Here is an 18,058-nt window from a genome sequence, read left to right as displayed (position 1 = left end):
TTTATATGCCCTGTTTGTGATTACAACTCCCACTCACTCGATGAAGGGGCAGCCAGCGGTCCAAAAGCTAGTGGATTTTGCTACCAAATAAACCTGTTGGACTTTAATCTAGTGTTGAGAGACTTCTTACTGTGATTATCCCAGTCCAACGTTGGCATCTCTATATCATGATCTCTCCTGTAGCCAGTGAGGATACAAAGATTTCTCTCAAAGAACATCCCAGCACGGGAAACAGGCCCTTCGGCCCAACGAGCCCGCACCACCGCATCTTCCCACACCTACCCTGCCCTGTGTGTATGTGAGTGGAACCCCTAATGTAGCCAGATTCAGGGGAGAATAGTGTCAATTTGGTACACCAATCAGCCTAAGAGCACATCTTTGGGGTGTGGGAGGAAACCGGAGCGCCCGGAGGAAGCCCACGCAACCACAGGGAGAATGCGCAAACTCCCACAGACACAGGCCCAAATCCATGTATCTGCACAGCTAGCAGTGATAGTCACTGAGCTGTTGTGGTGCCCATCTGCTGGTCCAGGATTAAGCATACACAACGACACGAAGTGCTAGGCCACTCCTGGAACTTCCAAGAGCAGCCCACGCACGACCCACCGTGTGCATGCCCCTCGTTTGACAACAAGGTGGACCGACCTTGTGGAATAAAAAGACAACACGTTAACATGTAATACTACATTTCCGGTGTCATCCTGAGGCTCTGACCCTATTTAATACCCTCTACTATAACCCTCCATCCTTGCTTCGCTCATGTGTCTATCTAAGTAAACCTTAAACAAGTCCAATGTGCCTGCCTCCACCACCCTACTTGGTAGCGCGTTCTATACCCCCACGACCCTCTGCGTGAAAAACCTTCCTCTCATATCCAAATTATACTTCTCCCCCCTCACCCTTTGATTGTGACCTCTCGTAATTGTCCCCAATCTAGGGAAAAGCCCACCACTGTTGACTCTATTCCCTTCAGTGTTTTATATACCTCTATCATATCCCCCCTTAATCTCCGTCTTTCTAAGGCTCCAGCAATTTCCTCCCTTGCCTCTCAGTATTCTGGGATATAGTCCATCAGGCCCTGGGGACTTGTCTACCTTAATGTTTCTCAAGAATCCTAATACCATCTCCTTTTTTATCTCAACATGACTCAAACTATCCAAAAATGCTTTTAAAGTGCTTGATGTCTGCTCCATGGGATGTATAACATATATAGAAAGAACTTGTGTTTATATTTCTGTCAAAAAGTAACACTCCCATAATGTGCCAAAGACAATGGAAAGTAAACAAAGAATAATAATGGGGTAGAAGAACAAACGAGGTAGGTCTCGTCAATAACCGAGTGCTTATATAATTAGAAATGTACCGAGAATATAATGGAGTTGTGGACTAGATGAGCTGAAAGTGTTCACATACCTGAAACTATTACTTTGTCACTACTCCAATTGTGCATTTTTCACTCTTTGCACCCAATGGCAATACGGTTTCTGTATTTCTGCCTGTTTAGTTCTCCTTATACCATCAGCTATTTTAAAGAATGTGTAGAAGCAACTTCCAGAGCACTACCAATAGTATTCTGTAATTGCCCATTAATTTTCTCTCCCTCTACTTTGACATCTCCAAACAATTTTCCTTGTTGAAAATCCAGAATTCCCCATGAGCGGAATCATCACACAATCCCATTGACCATTCTTGTTTGGAAATCAAAATGACACCACCATACTTACATTCTTCACTAAGTATACATATTACCTATTCAGGCATCACTTTGCCCACTTCTGCAAAACTTGGAATTTCAATTAAGATTAGCTACAAATTGGGAAAGGTTCTGCTCTTATATATAATGCATTGTTTTAAGGCCACAAGGTTCAAGACCAAACTAAATCTTCAAACCATAAATAGCAGCATCTTGATTACACAGCCAAATAACTAAATAACTTTAATCTTTCAGTTTGTGTGAGATCCATTCAGTCCAAAACTATATGGTCCTACAGGAATGTTTGGGGCTTGTGAGAAGAACCTTCCCATATTAGGAGCAATATTTTAAGCCTTGGGAAAACCTGGACTTTAAAGAAAGTTGTGCATGATGCAGCAGATGAACATAATACACATGAATGAGTGGAAAATGCTAAGCTGTGCATTTATGTGCAGTTATTAACTTCTCAGAGATGAAATACATATGGAATAGATAATCTTCTATATTGTTGAAAAGAAATGTGCTATCAAAGCTTTTCATCTTGCACTCATCAGAACAGCTACTCAAGATAAAACAACAGTAAAGGGAACAACAATTTATACTGTCCGAGAAGAGAGTTTTTTTATTCATTTGTGAGATGTGGATAACAATTGGGCAACAATTTATTTCCCATTCTTAATTGCCCTTGAACAGAGTGGCATCCACATTGTTGTTGATCTCTAGTCACATGTAGACCAGACCAGACCACATGAAGTGATTTTATAGTCACCATTAGAATTCCTGATTGTTTTATGGAATTTAAATTTCACCATCTGCCATGCTGGGATTCAAACCCAGAGCATTATCCCAGTGACATCCTCATCCAATGAATGAATAAAAATCTCTCTTCTCAGGCAGTATAAATTTATCCTGCATAGCTGTTCTGAAAATCTTCGATGACACCTCTTCTTCAGCGTTACTAAAGATTATGGGCATGATCTTACTGGTTACCTCTGCCTTGCTCTTGCTGCAGCGAGGTTGGAGAATTTGGCACCCAGCCAAACCTCTGTTCACTGCAACAGGATGGGAAAATCCTGCTGGCATCAACAGTCATGACATTCTGGCCAATCTGTTTCATTTCTGACGAGCTGATAGCTGTACGTAAATGCACAGCTTAGCATTTTCTACTCATTCGTGTGTATTGTTTATCTGCTGCATCATACAGACTCTGGATTACTAGTCAGTGGCAATGTCAGTATGCCACTGCCTCCCCTTGCATTCATCTTGCCATTGAGGATGCAGCAGAGAACTGTTAACTGTTCTGAATTTGAAACAAAAACTGGCCATTAACAGTTAACAGGGCAGCATGGTTACACAGTAGTTAGAGTTGCTGCCTCACAGCACCAGGGATTCGGGTTCACTTCCAGCCTCAGGTGACTGTCTGTGTGGAGTTTGCATCCCATCCCCCCCCCCCCCCACCCCCGTGTCTGCATAGGTTTTCTCCAGATGCTCCAGTTTCCTCCCACGGTCCAAAGATGTGCGGGTTAGGTTGATTGGCCATGCTAAATTGCCCTTAATGTCCCAAGATGTCTAGATTAGGGGGATTAGGATGGTGAATGTGGGATTACGGGGATAGGGGCTGGGTGGGATTGTTGTCAGTGCAGGCTCAATGGGCCAAATGGCCTCCTTCTGCACTGTAGAAATTCTATGAGTTAACTGTACTCTGCTGCATTCTCCATGTCAATGTCTCCACCAATAGAATCCACTTACCATCCAATCAGGCAGTATAAATTGTCATTCCTTTTACTGTTGGTTTATCTTGTGTAGCTGTCCTGATGACTGCAAAATGAAAAACTTTGGTGGCATGCCTTTTTTTAAACAATACTCAAGAAAACTTTTAGAGAATTGAGAAGAAAAGATACCTAGTAGTGCAGCAGAGAACTGACACAGTTGCTACTGAATCATTAGAATATGTAGACATTTTTACAACTCTTATCACTACCAGTATATTTACAGATCTGGGAACACCATCACTGTACTTAACTCTAAAGACTGCATCAGTATTGCTCGATAGCTCGATATATAATATGTTGTATCGATCACTGCAAGTTATCTTTAGGTAATATGGAAACAACCAAAAGCAAACACCAGACCTCTCTGTACTAAATATTCTCATTACCAAACAACCAGTTGCTTCCCCTGTTCCCAACCATTTCCGTGAGGCTCCCAGAGATAGGACATGTTCGATAGTGGATAAGCAGTAAATAAATAGTCATTGCCTCATCAATATTGGGTTTCAGAAAAATGTTTCAATCTTTGGCCCTTTCTAAATTTCAGAGTTGAGGCACCCCATCACTGGACAACATGAACCTGCTGAGTTTGTCCAGCATTTTCTGTTTTTGGTTCAGATTCCAGCATCCACAGTATTTTGCTTTTGTAACAATATGTTTTAGGGATTAGTCGCGCACTCACAAATAGAACACAAAAGTATAGAGAAATGTTGCTGCCTCACTATGGAAACCTTCTGAAATATATTCCTATTCCAAGTATTTTCTCCAAATACCCTAGCGGGATTGATGGCTGCACATGCAGTTAAACTGCAAATGATTTCTGCCTGTACCAAAAAAACCCCTCAAAAATACTTTATGAAATATATAATTTTTTTAATTACACAAATTTAATGTCAGCCATAGTGTTGGTTATTCAATGTGAATGATAAAGTACAGAGCAGAAAGTTGTTGTGTACATACAGTGGTTCTGTCTGCAACAATAATTTGTAAGATTTTTAATTCTCATCAAATCTCTCACTGGCATCCCCTCTCCCAGTCTCTAGCCCTACGACCATCTGTGATTTCTGTATTCTTTCAACTCTGACTTTTTCTGCATTCCCCACTCACTTCAATCCATGGTTTCAGCTGCTCCTTCAGCTGTGTCAGCCCTTAAGCTCTGCAATTCCCTTCCAAAACCACTCAATCTCTCCTCCTCTAGGACTCTTCTTAAAACCTACCACTTTGACCAAGCCTTAAGTCATAAAATGCAAGTTGCTGTTTCGAGAAATGTTAATTTCATTTGGACTTCAAGCTTTAAAACTAGTTGACATATGGCAGTAAAGGCACACCAAATTTAGTGCCCAGGTTTCCTTCCTTGATTAGTTATTTGGTATTTGTTTGATTAATATTCCTCACGAAGTTTAACAATTTTCCAGCGTTCTTAGAAGTTCCTGACCTTGAAAGAAGTTGATTAAGAAGAGACCACATAAAAGAGTGCAGCTATTAAACTGCACAGGTAAGGTAAATCTGCAGCAATATTTCAAGGAAAATAGGATTTCAGAAGAACTATACAAAATGATCTCAAATAACTTCATATAGAGTAGGGCCATATAGTGAGGGGCAACATGGTAGCACAGTGGTTAGCACTGCTGCCTCACAGCACCAGGGACCCAGATTTGATTCCCAGCTTGGGTCACTGTCAATGTGGAATTTGCACATTCTCTCTGTGTTTGCATGGGTTTCCTCCGGGTGCTCCAGTTTCCTCATATAGTCCAAAGATGTGCAGGCTAGGTGGATTGGCCATGCTGAATTGCCCCTTAGTGTCAGGGGTGACTGGCTAGGGTAAGTGCATGGGGGACTGGGTGGGATTGTAGTTGGTACAGACTTGATGGGCCGTTAGCCTCCTTCTGCACTGTTAAAGTTAAAGTTTATTTATTAGTCACAAGTAAGGCTTACATTAACAGTGCGATGAAGTTACTGTGAAATTCCCCTAGGGGACTGTTGGATTCTATGAGAGTTAGCTGACACTTTGGTCCTGAATCTTTGACTTTACTTTATACAGCATCATGTCGACCACTGTTGTCTGAATTGGCTTCCAACATATAATGGCGATTTATGAAAATTTCTAAATGTGCACACCAAATCAATGTGGAGGGAAAGTCTTTGTGATTGGATCAGCTAACAAGGCCAAATAACTTGCATTTGCCTCTATTCTGAGTTTAAACACTTAAATTGGACTAAAGAAATCCTAAGTAGTCTCATTCAAGTCCTGAAGATTCTAAATCAGATCTTGCATTCAGTCTCAATTGTCAGTAATATTCTGTTCACTTATCAAAAACCAATTACTATTGTTGGATAAATCAAGAGTTTATTGCAATCTTGCTGTGCTTTCTCAGAACAGCAACTGGCTTATGTGTACACTTAGAAACTTTCTAGAATTTATGATTTTGTAGGAAAAATTAAGAAAACTGCAAGAAGCAGTGGCGATGAATTGCATTCCTCTTGGAGGAGACAAACATCATGCAGTTAGAGGGATACTGACCCAAAACCCCCATCGCGAGACCTCCTAATGCGATACCCATAGCATTGCCTCTTTCTTCATCATTAGTATAAACACTGGCCAGCATCCCCATGCCTGTGTGAGAAAAGAGATATCTGTCAGCCTGTGTAAATATTGCATAATGCTAAATACTAATGTCGTTGAAACTGGGATGACAACATGACTTCTCAATGAAGTAAAATGTCGGTCTAGCTTTGTTATGTAAATACAGAATATGTCACACTGAAGTTCCAATGGCCAAATATTGCACAATATTTAAATAATGTAAAATCACATTCCAAAGGAAAGCTGGAAGGATTGTGATCCAGGAAAATATTAAATGTATATTTGATTTAAACCGAAAATTAATTGCACTTTGAAGCAACTGGAAAATGTAACAGCAATGAGGCTTATGTATGTATTATGATCGATATTGAATTACGGGTAGTTGTCAGGCTAACATTTCTGGCAAAATGGTATGATAGCTACATGGGAGATTACTCTAATAGAGATGTTATTACTTTCCTGATACTTTGACAATTGTCTCTTACCTGCCACAGAGGAACATGAGGATCCTATACCCTGGAGAGACCGGGCTAAGAATAGTAGTACGTAACTCTTTGAGAAAGCAAACACTGTAGGAATAAAAAGATGGACGAGTATTATCCAAGCACAATTAATTCAAAAGTTTTTAAAGTTATAGGGCGGGGGTGGAGGTGGTGGTTGATAACTATAAAAATCAATGGGTTTAGATCATGTGGGAGCGAAAGTTTTAAAAATCAAAATTCTGGCCCAAAACCTAACCCCAACCCACCCACTTCCAGCTCTAACAGAGGCAAAGTGGTGAGTGGGTCACCAGCCCACTCCAAGAAGGTTGGTTGGAATTTTAAATATATAACAAAGTTACAAACCTCATTGTTATTCAGCTTTTTGTATTTAATTGAGGATTGCTGAATTCCGTAAATCTCCAAAAACCTGGCAGTAATATGTCCTCACAGTTTACGTCTGCCACATTCATGAAGAGTGTGCCATTACATCTGCTGAATCCAGCATGAAGGCTTGAGGCCTCTGAACCCACCTCCCCTGAGCCTCGAATTTCACCCTCCCAACTCCTTCAATCTCTGAGTTCTCCAAACCACCACCATGCGCCCACCCCCAACCCCCACCCTCATCCATCCTACACCACTACGCACAAGACCTCCAACATCACCCAGCCAGGACCCTGGATTACCCCCATTTCCCACCCTGATTGAACAGCCCCTAACCCCCTCCTTTGGATTGACCCACTCTCAGCACAGCATTCCTCTCCCCTGCCTCCACTGACCAACCTCACCAGGTGAAGATATCACCCATCCCTGCCAAACTGGAAAGAAAATAAGCTTGTTAATCAGACCGGCTTCCTAGTGGAGAACTGACTGGTAGTGTCACACATACTTGATGCTAAAATTCCACAAGTTTGGGGGAATCCCAAACTCTAGGGTTCTGTACTGACTTCCCTGTTCCCAGCTCGAGTTAAAAAGGTAAGTATAGTCACCATAGTCCCAGATGACTATAGACTGCCCTCACCTTTGAGGAGCAGAGCTGACAGGTGGTGATTTAATCAAAAGAACACCACAACTCAGACAAGAGGCAAGGCTGAGAAGGTGGAGCCTTTGTAATGATCTCAGCTGGCACGGGAATTGAACCCATACAGTTGGCGTCACTCTGCACCATAAACCAGTTGTCCAGCCAACTAAGCTAAACCAAAAAATTACTGATCTATAGTTTCATGGTCAATTCAGCTTTGATGTGGGTATGCCGGCGTTGGACTGGCGTAAACACAGTAAAAAGTCTGACAACACCAGGTTTTAGTCCAACCTATTTATTTGATAATATACTCACAAGCTTTCGGGGTTAGCCCCTTACTCTCTGTGCTTTATATGCTCTGTCTGAGGCCAGAACTCTCCATTCACCTGACGAAGGGGCTAACCCCGAAAGCTTGTGAGTATATTATCAAATAAATAGGTTGGACTAAAACCTGGTGTTGTCAGACTTTTTACCCAATTCAGCTTTGCCATAGCAAAGGCCAGATAAAGCTTTTATTATCATTCAAATTGAATAGCATTCTCAAAAATAAAGTGCAAACAAATGGGATGTTTATTAATCACATGTATCTGCGATTATGTTAAAAAGACTCTATGCCCACAATCTCATTAAGGATTCAAAGCTTAATTGTTCTGGCTAAACAAAAAATAAACTTTAAATACTTACTAACTGTTGATATAAACATGATGATAAACCCTGCAAACATTGGAATTTGATATCCTATCCTGGAAACAAAAAAATCCAATTAATGTAGTCAAAAAAGTACTTAACCATTGTATAGAATAATTTACAGCAGGAAGATGTTCCTTTCTAAACAGACATCTCATATGCAAAGAACATTGTGACTATCTGCATAGTGATATGATATGTATCTGCTATACAATCAGCAATTTGATGTGCAAAAATACTATACCACAGGCGGTATAGGGGAGGTGATGGCCAAGTGCTTTTATCACTAGACTACTAATCCAGAAACTCAGCTAATGTTCTGGGGACCCTGGTTCAAATCCCGCCATAGCAGGTGGTGGAATTTGAATTCAATTAAAAAAATCTGGAATTAAGAATCTACTGATGACCATGAAACCATTGTCGATTGTCGGGAAAACCCATCTGGTTCACTAATGTCCTTCAGGGAAGGAAATTTGCCTACGTGTGACTCCCAAGCAGAGCAATGTGGTTGGCTCTCAATTAGCCTCCAAGAGCAACTAGGGATGGGCAATAAATACTGGCCAGCCAGCGATGCCCATGTCCCATGAGTGAATTAAAAAAAAAAGTTTTGTTTGATTCTGTTTTAAACTGCTGAACTTTATTATTTGCAAGATAAACTCTTGCCAGCTGGTATTTTGAATAGGCGCTGGTATGTTCGTGGAATAAAATAGGCAAAGATGGTTACTTAAGATCAGAATACACTTCATTTTGTAATGACCACACCATTAAGTTAATTTTTCGAAATCCATGCTTGAAACAATGTCATGCTATCTCAATCTGTTGAGTAATCAATTATTTGTATTGGTGTGTACACCAAGCAAATTTTCCGTCCTGCTATCACATGTTTACACATATCAGACACGTATGCTCTCACCTGCTATCATCGGCATATTTTCTCCTACCATTGTGATGAACACATCTTCCTTTGCAATACACATTCTGTTAGACTATCAGAGACACACATATACACTCTGCTGTCATCTTGTATGTGTTGGCTATTGCTATCACACAAGCCCTGTCACTTTCAGATACAAATAGCCTCTTCTGCTGTTGTACATAGACATATTCCACCCATCATCCACCCACCACAAACAATCTTTCCTGCTATTAGACATAGACATGTTGTTTCTGATCTCTCAAACATATATTCACTCACTCAAAAATAACCACTCTCTTCTGTCTACAGGAGTACAAACATTGACAGTAATACATACACATATAATTAACACAGTGCTTTTCTGTAATGTGCACAAATATGGATACAACCCCTTTTGAAACTATACAGGCTGATGTTTGTGACACATTGTCACAAGAGAGGCTTTTAACAAGTATAAGGGGAGTAAGTTTGTGGGAGCATTAGTGGCGTACAGAAAGTGCAGGATGGATCTTCAGCAATCAATTAGGATAGCAAAGAGGGCATATGAGAAAGCTCTGGCTGGTAAAAGTAAGGAAAATTCTAAGATATTCTGTAAGTATATCAATGGGAAGATGATAACCAGGGAAAAAGTAGAGCCCATTAAAGACCGAGGGGAAAATCTGTGGGCAGAGGCAGAGGATATTGATTGGGTGTTAAAACTGTTAAATATTTCACTTCTGTCTTCACCCATGAGAATGAGGAGGTAGTTATGGAACTTGGGGAGAGAGACTGTGAGGTTCTTGAGCAAATTGTCATAAGCCGTGACAAGGGATTGGAGGTATTGCTGGGTTTAAAAGTGGAAATATCTCCAGGTCTGGCTGGATCGTGTCCCCGGCTGTTATGGGAGGTGAGTAGGAGATTGCAGGGGCTCTGACCCAAATTTTTAATTCCTCCCTGGTCACTGGGGAGGTGCCAGGAGGACTGGAGAACAGTTAATGTAGTCCCACTATTTAAGAAAAGTTGTAGAGACAATGAGTCTCATGTCTGTGGTTAGGAAGCCACTATAAAAGATTCTCCCCTTCAGAATCTATCTCCATTTGGAGGGGCAAGATATGATCATGGACAGTCAGCATGATTTTGTCAGAGGGAGGTCACGTCTAACAATTTGGATTGAATTTTTGAGCGTGTAACCAAATGTGTAGATGAGGGTATTGTTGATGTAGTTTTCATGGATTTCAGCAAAGCCTTTGACAACGTCCCACATGGAAGACTTGAGGCAAATATACATGGGATACAGGATGATCTGATGATGTGGATTCATAATTGGCTTAGGGATAGTGTGATGACAAAGTGGCAGCATTAGTGACTGGAGGCCAGTGATTAGTGGCATACCAAAGGGATCCATGCTGGGGTCTCAATTCTTCATTTATATAAAAGACATAGATGACTATCTGGGGATCTGGATCAGTAATTTTGCTGATGACAAAAAGATTGGCTAAGTGGTTAAGTGTTGAGAGTCTTGGGTTACATAAAGATGAGATGGTCAAATGGGCGGATAAGTGGCAGGTGGAATTTAACCCTGAAAAGTGTGAGGTGATACACTTTGGAAGGAGTAATTTGACAATGAAATATACTACGAAAGGTCTGACACTGGGAATTTCCAAAGAACAAAGGGACCTTGGTGTGTTTGTCCATAGATCTCTGAAGGCGGAAAGGCAGGATAATTGGGTGGTGAAAAAGGCATATGACACAACTGCCTTTATCAATCTGGGCACAGATTACAAATGCAGAGAGGTCATGATGGAGTTGTATAGAACTTTGGGAGGCCACAGCTGGAGTACTGTGTGCAGTTCTGGTCACCACATTATAGGAAGGATATGATCGCACTGAAAGTGGTGCAGAGGAAATTCACCAGAATGTTGCCTAGGATGGAACATTTAAGTTATTAAAAGAGGTGGGATAGGCTTGTGTTGTTTTCTCTGGAGCAGAGAAGACTGAGGGGTGACCTCTTCAAGATTGAGGGGCATGGACAGGCTGGTTAGGAAGCAGTTGTTCCCTTTAGTTGAAGGGTCAATTATGAGGGTTAAGGGTCAGTTAAAAGTGAGGGATGGGAGGTTTAGGGGGGATTTGAGAAAAACCCTTTTTACCTAGAGTGTGGTGATGGTCTGGAATGCGCTGCCTGGGCAGGTAGTGAGACAGAATGTCTCTCATCCTTCAAAAAGTACCTGGATGAGTACTTGGCATATCATAACATTCAAGGCTATGGGCCAAGTGCTGGCAAGTGGAATTAGGTGGGCAGGTCAGGGCCTTTCATGCATCAGTGCGGACTTGAAGGCCAAATAGCCTCTTCTGGCACTGTAGGAAGCTGTGATTGTGTCTGGAAATATTTTTATTCCATATTGGCAGGTGAAGGTGAGCTAAGGCTCATTCTGGTACTCTTTTATCTTTGCCTCATGGACATCATCTGAATAGAGTTCAAGAAACAGAATATGGCTAGCTGGATCACACCCTCTATTCAAAGATAAAAGATAAAAATATACATCATAGTTGCACCCACTCAGTTTTTAAGTCCTGGTTTTGTGTAGTGATGTAGTCTGTCTTGTTTTGAAACTCCTTTATCCAAATGACTGTAGAAATGTGCACTGATCTAGATTTCTAATGTCAGACTTTTCCAGATGTTGCCAAAAAGGCAAGTTATATGTAGATTGAATGTAAAGTACAAAGTACACTGACTGAGGAACTTTAAACTGTAACTTACTGTTAACTGTGCATTTCAAAAATTGTCAAAGCTCACATTATGCAAAATTTCCAGCTAACTATTTGTTTCAACCAGCTTATGCTATTGTTTCTGCTACTCAGGAGCTTCTACACTATTTATTCAATCTCACCCAATGAGTGCATCCATCTACCCTTTTCTCCATCTATTCTATTCTTCATGTATACATCCAGCAGGTTCCACATGATGTCTATGTACTTTTACAAGAAGCAAGGTTTCTATTTGATCAACTTCCATTTGATCAACAACTTGCAAGTTGAAGTGACAATCTGATTTTTATATCTCACAAAGTGGGAGATAGACTGTGCAATAGAATTGTCGCCATTACAAAATGTAAAATGTATATGGTGAGGTTAAAGACTGGGGAGAGTAAAATGCAGCATGTTCGAGTGGTTCAGACCAGGAACTGGAAATAGCGCAGTGAGCATCCATGGAGAGAACAGATAGACAATCATTCCAGTGTCGAGCTCTCATTTCTGAGAGGGTTTAAAACTTGGGGAAGTGACTTTTTAATTCACTGATGGGAATCGCTGGCTAGACCAGCATTTGTTGTTCTCTTCTCGTGCCTGTATTGTTGGGGGAATTTCCAGCAGTTTATTTTTTTTAAAATAATTTCAGGTTTGCATCACTGTTTACCCATTGAGATGGTCTGTTTATTCCGAAGGACAATCGTTTATTCCAGAAGATTCCACATGGAGTGTAAGTTTTATTGCAAGACCCAGTTACTCACCTATTTGTCAGCGGCCCTATGAAGGGGTTTGTCACAAGCTGCACTGTGGCCTTTGAGGCGAATAACAAACCAACTTGGACATTCTCATTCAGCAAGTCCTGATCCTTATTTAAACAGCTCCTGTTGGATTCGGCTGCCTCAGTCATGTTGGCCACAGAGGGCTGCATCGTTCTCAATCCCTTCCCCCTCTCTCCTCCCTCGCTCTCCGGCTCCGTTGTCATTGTCGTGTTGTCATAATAGGAAAATATTTTCTGGAATCGAGTGGCGGAAACAGCTCCCGGGGCCTGGGTCGGGCTTTCTTCCAGTGATTGGTGGTGAAGAGCGTACAGGTAACTGGGGATGATGGGCACTGCAAAACATTACAGCAGTTACACTTTCAAACAAGCACCAAAAACTCTAGCAGCTCATCCCTGTAAGCACACAAGACACATGGTGACAACGTGGTTGTAAAGATACAGCTTGGATGTGGGCAAGCCCCGCTCAGCCAGTATTTCTCTAATCTTCCGCCGACAAATGGAACAAATTCAACTCCTAACACTGGTGCAAGGAACCTGGACAACACCTTCAAACTTGCATTTTTCCCCCCCGATGAATGTTGGCATTATACACTAACCCTGGAATAGAAAAGGAGTGTGCATTTAGAACTGAGTCCAGGTCATTCTGAACCGTAGAAATGAAATGGTCTCTCTATTTCAATTGTTACTGATGTGCGTGGGGTGTCGATTTCTCAGTCGGTTTGTGCGATTAGTTATTGTTTTCACTTTTTCCGTTGGGAATTCAATATTGAATTTGGACCCTCTGCCTATCAATAGAAGATGTGCTGGATAAAGTGTGGCTACAGTATATGCTGTCATGTTTTACACTACATATTCTGATATTTCTTCAGTTTGGAGTGGAAAAGGCGTTCGGACAGCACACCTTATGTATCCTTGTTTCTGCTGTACAAATAGGGTTATTTAGTCACTGGTTCTCCATTGCACACGGACATCAAATATACAGTAAATATACTTAGCAAAATAACACCAAACAATCTGCGTCTTTCAATGACCTGCTTCTTAAAAAAAAGTCTAAGGGCATATAGAAAAGGATCAAAAGTTTTAGTCGCGTTCAACATTGACAATAGTTGTTTGTTTTAGAGGGATTGTGCCGTATTATGATTAGGACAGAGTGAGTCCCCTCTAGTTACATTTACAGCATATTTTGTGCTCCGCTCATATTGGAGCATGCAGGCGAATCATTTAATCCAACAGTCCTCATCCGCAAACAACAATTTCACTCCCTTTCTTCCCCACTGTTGTCTTTTTGCTCGTTGCGTGAACCCTTGTCGTTGCAATAATGCGTTCATCAATCCGAATTTAAAACGTGAGAAGTATTAGCCCACTAGTTCCAATGTTGTGAACTCATTGCATACCCTTCAGTCGATCGAGACAACTTTCACTCCGGCTGCCCATCAAAGAACGATACGGAATAGATGAAGATTAAACAATCGGAATGAAATGCACGAAAAGTAACCGGCAGCCCAACTCCAGAACTTTCAATTCTGTCCGCAATCAGATTGTCAACTTCCATTGTTTTAACTGGATCACTTACATAAAGCAGCGATGAAAAGGCGGTTTATTGAAGTTGCTTAATATCTGCTTCCAGAGATTAAAATGGATGAGCATGATTGTTGCTTGATGGTCGAACAGGTTATTTCATCAATAACATTCCAGCAAAACGATACTTTCCGTCATTGGAAACAACTTAGGACCCCCAGTGTTTCCAATCCGATACAAATGACATACCTTTAAGTGTTTACAATCTGAAATAAATGGTTGAAGTGTGGGGAAAGGAGCGGGTGACCCACCTTCAGCCCCTTCCACCATTCAATTTAATAAAATTATTCGTAAACTGTGACCCAACTCCATAAACCCATATCCACCGCATATCCCTTGGTAATATCAATTTCAGATTTAAAATGGACCTAGCCTCCGTTGCCGTTTTGTTAAAAGTTCTAAACTTTTGGAATGTAAAAATGTTTCCTAACTTCAACGTGGAAAGATTTGGCTGTGTTCCCTAGCACTAGTTTGCATAGCTAGTTCTCAATCAATTCCTCTTCGAAATGTTTGATCAAATCACCATTACTCTTCTAAACTCCAAGGACTATAACCCTCGTTGTAGTTAGTATATTTTCAGTTTTAACGTCATCATTCTGACAAATCTTCACTGCATTTCATCCACGTCCAATCCAGTCTTTCGAAGATGTGGTGTGACCTAACCAGGCTTTTGTAGATTTTAGCACAACTTCCACCCCGTTGTACTCAAATGCTCAAGATGTAAAGGCCATTTTCCCTTTGATTCTATTTTATACCCGCCCATGACCTTTTAGAGATCTTAGCATGATCGGTGCAGGCTTGGAGGGCCGAAGGGCCTGTTCATGTGCTGTAATTTTCTTTTTCTTTGGACATCCATTGCTTTCAGACCATCAGCTTCTGGACTTTCTGCAGACAGCAAATACACAGGTCCTTTTGTTAACCTGAAGTGGATAACCCTACACTCTCAATCTATAACATATTACAGCGCCGTCTATCTTTGTATCATTGGTAAACTTGTATTTGTGATTCTTTATTTTGTGCTCTAAATTACTAATGGATACAGAGAATAATTAAGACCATAACACAGATCCTTGCGGGACACCACCAGTCACATCCTGCCAATGAGAATACCTGCCCATTACCCCCGCTCTCTATCTTAACTGCTCAATAATTTGCCATCAATTCTGTGAGCTTCAAATTTTAAAGTTTCTTGTGAGGGATGTTATTAAATATCTGCAGAAAGTTCCAGAGACACTCATGTCCACTATGTTAGTCACTTTTCCAGAAAAGGTCAATCGTATTCACCAGGCATGACATACTCTTTATAAATTCATGTCGGAACAACTGAACATTTCTAGGTGTTCAATCACTATCTATAATTACAAACCTCTTACAGTGTCTATAACAGGCAACAAATTACAGTCCCTACTGTTTATAATCAGAACTACGATAAAGTCCCTTCAGGCCCTATAATCTGAAACAAGATACGGGCTTTACAATGTCTATAATCTGCAATCAATTTACACACATTAGGAGGATGTTCAGGTCTTGGGGAGGCGGTGGGGGGGACGTAAAGGGGATTTACAGAATGCGAATGCACTGAGGGAGTTTTGAAAAACGGAGGGTTTGAGAAAGGCTAGGATTCTTCTCCCTGGAGTGGGTTAGAGAGGGACCGAAAAGCAGTTTCCAAAATTCACTGGGGTTTTGTTGGAGAAAGCGTTTCTCTGGTCAGTACCAAAGATGAGAGATTTAAAATAATTGGTAGATGTAACAAGAGAGGGAGCGGGACTGGGATCCCCGGGAATCTCCCCTCCCCCCCAAAAAATCTTGAAATTCTGGGATTCACTGGCTGAATAATAGACCAGATTCTATAGGAAACTTTAAGAACACCTGGTTTGAAGATAACTCATTTGGTGGGGTTTGAGGTGGGGAATTAATCGGACAGTTCTTTCAAAGCAACGGCCGCTGACTCCAGAAATGACAGTGCCAATAATTCGAAGGAAATTGGACTTCCTTTTGAGTCTATTAACCGAAAACAAGTTGCAATCCCTACAGTGTTTATAATCCGAAACAGATCAGTGTTGAACCCATAGAAAAGATTCTCGAGTAAACTAACCACAGAGAAATGGGATCTGGACTGTCCGTGTGTCCTCCAAGGACCACACTGTCACCATCAATCACATCGCGGCCGTGTACAGAGCGCGCACAATGGTAGGGTGGTCATGACATAGTTAGTCAAACACTGACTATCCGGCGCACCATGCCGTGGTTGATACAAAGTCTCGTTTCATTTCCCCTGAACATACTAAATCAGTTAGTAAAGTAGCACCGACGCACAGGGCTGTTTTGTTTGGCGGAGGGAGGGGTTCGTTTAAAAGTTACAATTATGTTCAAAGCAGTGTGCACTGACCCCAACTGGAGGCTAGCTGTGTTACTGCACAACTGGTGCAGAGTAACCCCACGCTGCTCGCTTCTCGCATAAGAACATCAATCTGATACATTTTATACCAGAACAAAACTGTTGTTTAAATACTGTGATAGGCTTGATATGTCCGAAGTGTTGTCCATATATTAGGCGAGATCCTAATATGCGCAGGCCACCTGCTTATGTCATGGCTAAACAATTGAAAGGACATTTTAACATTAAAAAAAGATATTTTCTACAGCTTCCATGGAACACCGAATTTCAACGTTCATTTCTGGTTGTCATAAACACCCGCCCTCTTTAAATCAGTGTTAAATGTACCATGACTTGATTTGATCCCCAGGAGCACAGGATGCTCTTACAACCCCAGCCCCACTTTGACTCATTTTACTTACCCACCACTGTCAGCAGCATGTTGTCCAGGAGCAGGGCTATAAACACTATGAACAGAATCAGCTTCCGAGACTGCCGACCTTCTCTTAGCCAGCGCAAAAAACTAAACTCTCCCAGCCTCTCCATCACCACTCGCGCCGCTCAGACTAACACCTGGAGGGGTGGGAAAAATCGTATTAGTAAAAGCACAGGAGACAGTAAGGATAATGAATGACAAAGCGAATGACAGACTGCCCTTCATGATCCTTCTGAATAACATGTTACAACTACAATGTTGCTAAGTTCTTGCTGTTGCAATGCAAGATCACAAAATAACAGCAGAGGGTTCAAGAACTCAGATCTTGTACAGCCGTCACTCACCTGGATTTGAAATGCAGTGGCTGGGGAATTAAAAAGAGCTTCTATCTCCGATAGCTCCAACTGTGATAGAGAGCCATGCAGCCAGTGGGCAGGTCGAGGCCAGTGACGCTGATTCTCCACATTCAGTGCCTGGCTTTACGTGGGAGGGAATCGCTTGATAAGGCGCTGAATGGTGCGATCATTAACAAACAGCGGGCCAATCCGCATCAGCTCAGACTTTATTCCGATAGTTTTCCACTGAGAGAATCAAAGTTCATATTCTATTTTAATAAACGTGCAGCATTCCCTCCAAATTGAGCCAGCCCGTTGATACTGCAGAAGAGCTAACGGGAAAGGTAATTTCACTGAAACTGCAAACACGCTGTTTGCACACTAAACACTATGTCATTTCTGACATGAGGCGACCTGTAGTTACTATTAACAAGCAAAATTAACAATTGAAGTACTCCCTCTACCCTGATCTCCCAACTATGTAGAATTAATCCCATTTTTGCCAATGTATCAAATTGTCTCCTCGCCTCTGACGAAGGGCCATCTAGACTCAAAACGTTTGCTCTATTCTCTCTCCACCGATGTTGTCAGAGCTGCTGAGATTTTCAAGCATTTTCTGTTTTTGTGTCTTTTCCCCTTCACAGTCCCCACTTTGTAGCTACCAGAGTGATTGGTCTCAGA

At 41.5% G+C, this 18,058-nt stretch overlaps 1 protein-coding gene across 1 annotated transcript in view; it reads right to left on the bottom strand.

Moving 5' to 3' along the window:
• The window catches only part of slc18a2 (solute carrier family 18 member 2), a 44,503-nt gene extending 27,067 nt beyond the window's left edge, over nucleotides 1-17,436 (bottom strand). The window contains exons 1-6 of the mRNA XM_080205304.1: nucleotides 17,387-17,436; nucleotides 17,029-17,179; nucleotides 12,635-12,983; nucleotides 8,231-8,289; nucleotides 6,532-6,615; nucleotides 5,984-6,076 (exon numbers count right to left, since the gene is read on the bottom strand). Of these exons, the coding sequence (XP_080061430.1) occupies nucleotides 5,984-6,076; nucleotides 6,532-6,615; nucleotides 8,231-8,289; nucleotides 12,635-12,983; nucleotides 17,029-17,152 (709 nt within the window). The 5' untranslated portion in view covers nucleotides 17,153-17,179; nucleotides 17,387-17,436. The remainder of the gene's footprint in view (nucleotides 1-5,983; nucleotides 6,077-6,531; nucleotides 6,616-8,230; nucleotides 8,290-12,634; nucleotides 12,984-17,028; nucleotides 17,180-17,386) is intronic.
• Nucleotides 17,437-18,058: the final 622 nt, after the last annotated feature.

This window comes from Carcharhinus amblyrhynchos, chromosome 17 (genome assembly GCF_965287045.1).
Source record: "Carcharhinus amblyrhynchos chromosome 17, sCarAmb.v2.hapA, whole genome shotgun sequence".
In the NCBI taxonomy this organism is placed as follows: domain Eukaryota; kingdom Metazoa; phylum Chordata; class Chondrichthyes; order Carcharhiniformes; family Carcharhinidae; genus Carcharhinus; species Carcharhinus amblyrhynchos.
Note: the sequence above shows the minus strand (reverse complement) of the source record. Positions and strands in the feature narration are given on the sequence as shown.